Source organism: Pituophis catenifer, unplaced genomic scaffold (assembly GCF_029215685.1).
Source record: "Pituophis catenifer annectens isolate HBS135680 unplaced genomic scaffold, rPitCat1.0.hap2 SCAF_2, whole genome shotgun sequence".
NCBI classification, from domain to species: Eukaryota; Metazoa; Chordata; class Lepidosauria; order Squamata; family Colubridae; genus Pituophis; species Pituophis catenifer.
This window is the reverse complement of record NW_027256882.1, coordinates 105,080,330-105,091,313: the sequence shown is the minus strand read 5'-3', so window position 1 is coordinate 105,091,313 and position 10,984 is coordinate 105,080,330. Positions and strand designations below refer to the sequence as shown.

The 10,984-nt window shown below is 37.7% G+C and overlaps 1 protein-coding gene across 1 annotated transcript in view; it reads right to left on the bottom strand.

The window, feature by feature from the left end:
* Window positions 1–3,353: 3,353 nt before the first annotated feature.
* Window positions 3,354–10,984, bottom strand: part of PDLIM4 (PDZ and LIM domain 4) — a 78,955-nt gene continuing 71,324 nt past the window's right edge. Inside the window, exons 5-7 of the mRNA XM_070937318.1 lie at window positions 10,699–10,856; window positions 8,961–9,081; window positions 3,354–7,558 (exon numbers count right to left, since the gene is read on the bottom strand). Of these exons, the coding sequence (XP_070793419.1) occupies window positions 7,354–7,558; window positions 8,961–9,081; window positions 10,699–10,856 (484 nt within the window). The 3' untranslated portion in view covers window positions 3,354–7,353. The remainder of the gene's footprint in view (window positions 7,559–8,960; window positions 9,082–10,698; window positions 10,857–10,984) is intronic.

The window sequence follows — 10,984 nt, the reverse complement described above, 5'->3', positions numbered from 1 at the left end:
ATTTCCACCTTATAGATGTGGCCATTGCTAACTAAAGGCATATACAATTTAAGTACACTGAGCAACTGTAAAAGAGAGGCAAGATCAAAGAGCCTGGTTTAGCTCAACAGTCAGAAGCACTGTAATTTAACACCAGCTGTCTGCAATTAAAATAAGATCGAATCTCACCAGGCTCAAGGTTGACTCAGCCTTCCATCCTTTCTAAAGTAGGTAAATTGAGGACCCAGTTTGTGGGGGCAATAAGCTGACTTTGTATAAATATACAAAAGTATGAAGGCTATTGCTTAACGCATTGTAAGCCACCCTGAGTCTCCGGAGAAGGGCGGCATATAAATCAAATTAAAAAAAATAATAAAAAAAGGGGGGGGAATGGGAGATAGGCTCCCAGGAATCAAATCACAAACCACTTAGCTCTTACAAGCACCTTGAACTGTATATGGAAATGCACTGGTAGTCAATCTGCTCTAGTTGATGAAATAAAACTTTTGCACAATCCCAGTATTTTTTTTTCCAGTCAAAAGTCTAGCAGCTTCATTTTGCACTACAGTAATCACATCAGCAAGTGGTTTTCTGTAATTCAGTTGATGAATAATGCACATATGTGGAACCATGGCCAAGGCTGATCTAATCAGCATCAGACTTGTTCAGCATACCAACTAAAGCAGCACAAAATAACTCCTGTATGTTTCCATCTTCATTACATCCAGTTTCCGTAGGTTTCAACTTAAACCCTGCAATTCTTTTGGTGATTGAAGTATCGTTTGAATTTAAAACATACAGATTTGTCTAAGATCAAGATTTGTAGTGTGAATGTTTCTGCAAAAAGAACCCAAAATAGGCCAGGTTTAATTAGTCCTGCCTACTTTATGTTTGAACATGCCCTTTCATATCCAAGGAGAAGATGCTTTAGATAGGAGGAACTATCTACTTGGGGGGATATATTACTTTGCAATCACCTATACTGGGCTATTGCTATTCATATTCACCGTGAATACCCTCTAACAGAAGAGTATATATTTGTGGGCAGTACATACATAATGGACAAGGCACAGCCTGAAATTAAGTACATGAAAGTCTAACCTATCAAGCTTTCTAACTATACACTCAGAAGCCTTAAGTTGTGAACTCTTGCCATAAATAGCAAAGCATCCTCCAGGAGCCAGTTCTGAAAGACCACAACTCATTTAAAAAATTTTCCAGACCACATGCTAATGTACAATAAATGAACATGTATTATTCACATATTTCACAATATTCAAAATTCTTCCAGCTGTCATCTTTAACAGCATTAGTTTGATGTTAGGAAAGTATTACAGTTTTCTCATATTTGTGTGTCTGTGGCTATTACAAATTGTGTGAATCATGATTAGGTGAATGTCATGGGCTCCTACTGAATGGTACACAAAAAGAACAATGTGAACAATAAGCCGAAGCATCAAGGATCATTTTTTTTCCCCCTGCACTGGACTTATGAGTTTTCTCTTCTGGTGTTCCACAGGGCTCAGTTCCAGAAAAGTGTGCAAGATGGTGACCTTCAAGATATAAAAAGCTAAGTTAAAAGGACATGCCTCAACATCTTTTCTAAAAATAGAGTTTAGGACCAAACAAAGTTCCAGAGAGAATTTATTTCATAGCCTGGTAACTAACTCTTAATTTAGTAGGTTATAACTGAGTTCCTTGAATAGATGGTGAACACACCTTTTAATTCATTTAAATTGATTTAATTTTCTTCACTCTTCTGTTTTCAGCTTTGCCCCCAAAGAATATAGGATTTATGGACCTCCAGATATTTTGGATGTAAACTCTTTCTAATCAGTGGGACCAGTGCAGAAGGCCGTCTTATGTTACAGCACAATGTTGTGTCCATTCATAAATATCTTCTCATGGGTGTCAGTTCTGCTTCTGAAAAAGTCTGTTCTGTTCTAAAATAAAATACTATGTCCTTATGTCTGTTTGCTTCTATGTCTTTTTATACTTGTGGCAGAATTACTACTAATAGAAGAAAATATTTGTAGTTCAAGGTTGAACTGTGGGGCCTTGGTGCTCTTTAAGCTTGGTTGTTTTCTTGCAGATATTTCATGATCAAACATCCTCAGTGCCAGAGTTTGCAAGAAAACAAACAAGCTCATAGATCAGTGATGGCTAACCTTTTTGCCATCGCGTGCCAAAAACGGGGGTCGTGCAGGGGGGGCCGTGTGTGTGTGTGTGCCCACACCCATAATTCTAATGCGCCCTGTGCCCCACTCCCATGCATGCATGTGCGACCCCCCCCTCCACGCTCCCCCCCGCTTTTGGCATGTGATGGCACAGTGGGCTCGGTAGGCCCGTTCTTTTGCTCTCCCAGGCTCCCATTTGCCGACTTCCAGTCCCACCAAAGGGCCTCTGGGGGGGCGGGGGGAAGGTCGTTTTTGCCCTCCCCAGACTTCTAGAGAGGCTCTAGAGCCTGGGGAGAGTAAAAAACGGGCCTTCTCCACCCCCCAAGCCCTCCAGAGGCAGGAAGCAGCCTGTTTTCCTACTTCCAGGTGGCCCAGAAGGCCTGAAAATGTGTGCACCAGAGCTGAGCTCGCGTGCCCACCAATATGCCTCTGCGTACCACCTGTGGCACGCATGCCATAGGTTCACCATCATGGTCATAGATAATCAAGAACCCCACAGAGTTGCTACTGTTTGTGTAACATAAGGCATTGGAACCTTAACCAAATTCATTCAGAGTTTTAAAAGACATCTCTGCAGAGAACCTCTGATTATGTTCCAGTCCAGTATTATTAAAGGAAACTTCCCACTTTATCTATTGCTAGGAGTGGTATCTCATATGTTAAGAGTGAAGTTCAAAGTCATCCAAGTAGATTTTGGGTCACATAATAGAGCTGTTCCTTCTTTACCTTTATTTTATAGCCTTACTCCCAATTTCTCCACAAAATCTACTCGAGATTTGGAAGGTTCTCCCAGAGGAGAAATTGATGAGAATGGAAAGATTGAAAACAAGGGAATTTACTCTCCGTGCTCTCAATGGATAATCCATGATCAAAATACCTCAATAGATTTCCCCTTTGGTGCTATAAGGACATTGTGACAAAATCTTGATGATTTTCCAATTTTTTTTAGTTGAAGTATACCAGTGCTGAAATGAATGTGTGATCAGGAGTACGAAAATCTTATAGTTGTCACAAGATCCTGATGGCTGGCAGTGTAAGAGAAACATTACCAGCCACATTGTTTCTGAGTGTGATGGACTATGAAATAATAAAAAATTCTTAAGGATAGAGTAGCAGTGATGAAACAGTTAAACCATAATTCATTTGATAATGAGGTGGACTCATAATATATTTAAACTCCATACACAATATGTTTTCCTAAAATGCTTTTCTGTATTATTGAATAGTTAATCCACACAAATAAAAAATATCCCTTGATTGAACTGGCAACAAATCACATTCCAGTTTTAATAATATGCTACAAACTTTTTCTGTAGGATAAGGGGCATAGCTAGAAGGAAATGAATTTGTAACAAGATGGCACCAATTTGAATACCGCATGAATGATCAATTCAGGGGAAAAAACTAGCAAGAGACACATTTGTAGGAATTGTGAGTGTTAATAATTTCCATGCAGATAAAAGATAATAAAAGTTTCATTCCTTGGCTAGTAAAGTTATTTGCATACAATAAAGCCTGAAATAGATCATTAAGTAATTATGCACAATTAGTTTTATGCAATTTGTAATGCTCACAGTTCAAGACCAGTTTCCAACATGGGCCATGTGTTTTAATATTATTATAACAGATCTGAAGTAGACAGCAGACTCCTGCAGGGTGAAAAACAGCCTTTGAAATGAAGTTGAAGAGAGAACAAAGAGCAATGCAAACTGATCTATAGCCTTACATATTCAGAAACCTGTGTTTCACTGCATAGGAGAAAAAGTTGATTATATCAGGTTTGTGAGGCACTTTCCACTCTAGAAATATCTGGGCTCATTTATTTGCAAGTTAGTTTCTTTCCTATGAGGTGTTCTCTTTATTGTCAAGCAACTATATGATTATTATAGCATGTGTATATATAGAGATATCCATCTTTTAGATTTCAGCTTTATTGTAGCAAAATGAAAAAAATAAGCATAAGAAAAATGATAGGTATGATTTAGCAGTTTTTAAACTGATAAATGTTTTAAGAAAACTAGAATCAAGGTCTGAATATTTTAAGCTATTACAACGAAACATATACAGTATTTGTACCCCAAATTGTATTAAAGAATTCATAATGTGAATTCTTGAAGTAATTTTTCCAAGTAGAAAGCTTTAATGAAAAATAAACTTACATTTAATCAAATCTTGTATCTGATTAAAAATAATGGCTGAATTTAATTTCAAGAAACAGTTGCAAGGCATAAAGGTAAATTGTTCACCCAAAAGTGCTTGTAAAAACACCTTTATTTCTAGTCAGGAAATCATGGGGGCTGTTTCAAGGCACTTGTGGAAAGGACCACGGACAGGCAGTCTGCGGCTTTGTTAGAATGTACCCTACAGACAAAATCCTAATTACAAGTCAAGAAAGATTGCTTGTTTATCAAACTCACTTGATAATGAAAGGACAAAAGAGATGTGAGATAAACTGGGGAGACTCTTCAATAAAACCAGATGGATTTCAAGGACCAGAAATTAGGTACCAATTTTGAATTTAAAGGCACCCAGCAATTTGTAAAATTGTAGTCTCACAGTATATGTGTTCCACAGAGCACTTCAAACCCATGAAACAGTATAATCATATCTCCACAGAGCACTTATAAACCACAAAACAATATAATCATACCTAGGGGCCTAAGGATCAACACAAATAAGCCAAATTGGAGCAAATGTACACAACTGTTGCAAAAGAAATAGTTATCTCTTGGCAACCAAGAAATAAAACAACAATATTGCTTGATTAATGATAACTATAATAATACATAAGTGTTCCCTGATTTACTGAAATGAAGAGAAGAGAAAAACACAAATATTAGGCCAAAAAACCATAAAAACTAATAATAAAATTACAACCCTTCACTTAGAGTTGAAAGCTACTGAAGAGTTCAAATAGGGCTGTTTTTCCACCTGACAAGAAACTTTGGATAATAAAGCTAATGTGAAAATAAAAGTGTTGCAATGCTTTAGTAACTAATTAATTAGTTTCATATTTATATACCAAAAAAAGGATTCCTATTTAATTGGTCAGCAAAAAATCACAAACACCAACAAAAACAAAAAGAGTAATGCAATGCTGAGATACTGTCCCTATTACTGATGGCTAAAAATAGGATGTAGCAGATGTGGTCCTTCTGAAAGGATATCATCAGTATTTTCCTTGCAAGTAGTGGCAGGCAGAAACCTACCAACCAGATGGAATTTTGTAGGCATTTCAAGGGAAGAGGCTCAGCAGTTTTCCATGCAGGAAAATTTCACTAGTCTTTCACAACAAAAGTATGCAGGTGGAGGGCGAAGAAAAAAAAAAAGATGGAGGAAAAGCTTTTGTGTCTTCTATTATAGCTTATATGGCTGACAGGGTCTGACTCCCTTCTGGATTGCTGGCTAAATGATCATTAATATATACATTTATAACAACTGCAGATGGAAAAAAAAATAAACTCAGTCAATCAAGCTTCTTTAAATGAGAGCCCTAACGATGCAGACAATATGTTAATGGTATAGAAAACTATGTTTTAACTAAAAGTACATACTTTTCTTCATCCTTGTTACATTTTACTTGTTAAAACATAAAGTGGTTTTCACACTGGGCAAGTTTCATCCTATGTTATCAAAAAATAAATGTCTGTCTGTCTGTCTGTCTGTCTGTCTGTCTGTCTGTCTGTCTATCTTCTATGTCTATTTGTCTGAAATGAGGCTTAATTTTCTTATAATTGTATGGACTTTTCTGTATTTCATTCAATTCATTCAAACACAATATTCAGTTCTGAAAATTCAAAGTCAAAAATAACTTTGTGATCTTTCAGGATTTCTTTTATATTGACTGAATTGATGTTTGCCCCAGAGATGAATACTAACATTCAAATTAACTGAACCTGAGAACAGTTCTATATTTCAGGCTTGAATATAAAATCTTATAGTTTAAACACAAAAGAGGAAGTAATAGAAATAGTTGTCCATGTGGTTTGATACAAAGGAATAACAGCAAGAGCAATTATGGTATCTCACAGAAAAGAAAGAACATTGGTATCATATGTAAAGATTCTGTTGTATCTGGTTCTTTGCTGTACATGCATTCCATACATTTTTGTTTACAGAGAATTTTACATTTGAGAGTTCTTGATCTTTACAATTGACAGCATCAGAAGACCTAGAAGGTCTGAGAACACACATATCATCTTTAACCTGCTCACTTTTCTTAACCAACAGAGGATCAATTATGGGTTTCCAGTAATGTTTTCTTTAGAAGAATTAAAAGGGCAGGATTAGGCAAGCAGAAAGTTCCAGCTGCTAATGCTGCCATCTGTCACAAGGATGACAAAAAGGAGGTCTTTATCACTTTGATTGTTCCAGGAAAAGTGTGAAATGACTTTTGCATTATTACCAAGAAAATTCGGTGTACATATCCGTGAATAAGGCTACCACATCTGGGCTGCAAAACAGTCAACCGTAGAGGGCACAAAACATACAGAATCCTCTAGCTTGCTGCTGCCTTCTAACAGATGTCCAAATTTTTGCAGCTTAGATATGGTAGCCTAAGTATGCAGTCACTAGGAGTAAAGCTCAACTCAAAAAAGATTTTGCTTTTTTTTTTGCAAATAAAAAAGCATTTGTTTCCTAGATACTGAACATAACTAAAATAACAAATAGGCAGCAACTAGATCAACACCACTTAAAAAAGGATTTATAAGATAATTTCTCTAACTATATTAATAATAATAATAATAAAACATGGTCTCAGTGTTCTATACCCTGAAAGCCACAAAGCTGTATTTATCGTATATCTATATTACTGACAAAAAGTAAAATTTAATGCAATGCTTTAAACTGTCAGTTCTTAAAGTGCCTTATTTTTAAATGGGACAAAAAAAAAATACTGGTTGTATGTGGAAAAGTTCTTTTTAAAAAGCATCTATTTTTACATTGATTTTGGATGGTCTACAGCAAATATTATTTGCAGGGTTTTTTAAAAAACTCCAGCACAACAACCAAAAAGCGAAGTTTTATAAGAAATGGGGGAAAGCAATTTTTTTCCAAAGGTTTTCTGCAACCAATACTGTCCCACCTAAGGTCCCAAAGGTAATTCATTTGATCTCTGAAAGATATTTTGCTGAGAATAAACCCTTTGGACTCTCTTCTAGCCCTTTCAACCTGGCTGGGAAATAGGAGTATCTAATTAAACAAGTTCAACTTTGGCATTGGGATAAACAGCTACCACGTCGTATCCTTCTGGTGGTTTAACTCTTTCCTTGGCATGTGTCTCACAGTATAGTTGTTCCTCAATGAAGAAATAGCCCCTTTGCTTCAGGTTGAGGCCACAGTCGTCACACATGAAACATTCTGGATGGTAGAGCTTGTCACGGGCTTTCACTATTGTGCCACTGTTAGAGTGAAGGAGAGAAGATAAGATAAGAAAGTTAAATACTTAAAACCTTATTTCTTGCAGGTCAATGAGTTATTACATAAGCCTAAACATCTGTAGATATTCTCAATCATTCGGTCATGGTTGTCCCAAAGGTGCTTTTTTAAGGAGGCAACTGGACTTTTTTGTTTTTTCTTTTGAAGACGTTTTGCTTCTCATATTCAAAAGATAAAGTCTTCAAAAGAAAAAACAAAAAAGTCCAGTTGACTCCTGAAAAAGCACCTTTGGGACAACCATGACCTGGATAACTGAGAATCTCTACAGACTTTTAGCTATACAATTTGGGATGAACACCCTTTGAATAGTGTGGAAGTAGGAATGGATTTCCAGAAGAAAAAAATTGCAGACTACAGGAACCATTTGCACTACTCAGGTGACCCTGAGGACACAGATGCTTCAAAGACCTTCTAAAACAGGGCTGTTAAACTCGTGGCCTGCGGGCCGGATGCGTCACACGCTGGCTACACGCACACCCAATTTAGTGAAGGAGAAAAAGTCGCGATACGACATCACACGACACCATGACAATGTTAGTTTGACACCCCTGCTCTAAAAGAATGCAAATTACCAGCTGTCTGCAAGGAATATAAATCCTTCCATTCCCCACTATCCTGTCAGGGCTGAAGAAGCTTCTTGGATGAGAAGTGAAACAGCTTCAAAAGAAAAAACAAGAAAGTCCAGTTGTCGCCTAAAAAAGCACTTCGAGACAAGCCTAAACAGTTCTATTTTACCTAGGCACATCTCTGGCCCCCAAGACAAAGACTAACAGTTAATAAGACCTAATAGCCAGCCATCAACACCCCAATCTACATCTAAAACACTACACATAACAGGCACCATATAAATATCACACAGAGAACAGCCCAAAGCACACAGAGAAGTTCCCTGAGGATGGGCTACATCACAAATCTGAAAGCTTGGAAGATAAAACCTCTGGTCCCGGTGACCAGCCCAGACTGGATCCTGCAAAGACTAAGAGCTTTGCTTCCACCATTTGCAAAAGCCGAGGATGTGCAGCTGCTTCTTAATTCCATATTTCTGAGCTGACCGGATTCCAATGAAATCAGGGAATCCTCTTTTGCATGGAGTTCCATACAAATTTTGGAACAACACAGGTACTTTGGATCAAGAGACTAACATTCGTCAATGTTAAAGCTGCAATACATATTTAATTAACCTTCCTGTGAAAGAAGAAGTCCAGATGCCATCCTGCTCTTATAATTCCACCCAGCACATAAAGTAGTTTTATGGCCTATACATTACAATGAGAGTTTAAAATGAAACAGATGGCACTTTTATTCACTAGCTTTCCCAAACAGGATATAAACTATTAAGGCTCCTGGGGAGATTCATGTACTTACACAATGCCATTACCACATCTGGTGCACTCAGGGAGCATCTGCAAGCCAGACATGGCTCCACCCAGTTTAGGGACTGGAGATTTAATGTGTCTCGGACTGGTCACTTTGTCGTACTTTTCACCTGGCAACAAGGTAAGATAAAATTTCAGTATTATTGATTTAAGGCATGTGGAATGTCCCAGATATGCAAACTTCTTTGTTTAAATACAGGTAGTCCCCTAGAACAGTTCATTTAGTGACCATTCAAAGTTACTTTGGCACTGAATAAAGAAAGCTGGTACAAAAAAGCCGTATAGATGGAACACAGAAGACAGATGAAGTTGCCTAATTTAGAAAACGTTTTGACTTTATAGATTTTGGGGGGGGGGTTATGATCTCTTGCTATCTAAAGGAAATCAAGCAAGACAATAACACTGCTAAAGTGCACTTTTATAGCGTGCCAGATTTATTTATTTTACTGTATGTATGTCAGGACTCAGAGAGACCTTTAAAGGCCTATAATAAAAGCAAGATAGCATGTTAGAAACTGGCTCTTTTTAAGGATTATATTATGAAAAAAAACCTATGTAGTTTGAAATAACCAAAAAAAGAGGGAACTCAAGAAATCTTTATATACAAGATTGTATACATGTAATGCAGATATACAGATATGCAGATACCAATGTCCACATTCTGACTGCTCTGCTTTTTAAGCAGCCTATGCATGCTTCGAGACTTTGCTTGCTAACACTTATGTCAGTGTCCCCTTTCCCTGTTCTTTTTAATCCGGGGGGTGGGGTGGGGTGGGGTTTCCTGATTTTCTTTTCTTTTTCTTCTCCACTCACATCAATACTAAAATACAGAGACCTGCAATTAGAAGTGGAAAACTGTGGCAAAAGAAAGCAAAGATAGTACCAATAGTAATAAGCGCCTTGGTGCACAATTCCCAAACCATTGGAGCATCAGAAGAACAGTGTTGGCATTGATAAAATTACAGTTAGTCAATTGCAAAAGGCAGCTTTACTTGGAACAGCTTATATTAATAAACTTGGATTAAGTATATTAAAAAGAGGAGGAAGATATATTGGAGATGTTTGCCATCTGGAGTTATTTGTAAAAATAATAAAGGCAAGATACAAATAAATAGATAAAATATCCTGTGATGATATTACACCATCAAACAACATCTGCCTATTCCAGGTCTTTGGGAAGGACTCAATAGGTGTATCAGGCCTGGAAGCCTTTTACATTGGGCCTTCAGGCCTGCCACATTTTCTACTGTGAAAAAATGGGAGGGGGGATTGTATGGAGTATGGGAGATATATAGTCAAAATAACATTCTCTTCTCAGAGAGTCAAGGACGCCTTGCCCTGGTGCCTGGAGTTGGATGACTAGGAGGCATCTCCAGTTGGGATGGTGATTTGATTGGACCGTGTGATGGACATCTGGGTGTTGGGCAGAGACTTGAACTTTCCTTTGGGTGGGAAAAGCCTGGAAACTTTCAGATTCGGGTTTTCCCAGATGTGACAACATGACATCTCTAATAAAATGGAACTTTGAGGAATCTCGAGCCGCAGAGACTTCTTTCGTTGAGGGTGTTACTTAGATCCTTGACACTGTGGATTGAAATGCCAAATCCAGCCAAAACATCTGGCTGACTGTGTGACCAACCATCATGATCAAGAATTATTGCACATTTGGTTTCTAAGACTGGCATGTACCTTAAGGTATGCATAAGAGGAATGTTTGTGCTCCTTACCATTCTCTCCAGCTTCCAACATGCCTTGCAGATACCGGAAAGATCCTGACTGCTTAGGTTCTGAAATGGGCCTTTCATGATCTTGTAGCATTTTGTACACATCCGAGTCTGTGTCGATTCCATTTTTGTTCCTCGGGAGAGACCTTAGAGGATCAGCACTATTTGAATAGAAAATGAAGGTCAACCAATTGATGCCAACTGAAGAGGTACCAACCTAATCCATTAAAGAAAAGGAGTCTTTCATGAGGAGTTTCTTTCACAATGTGTTCTCAAGCTGTTTCATCAA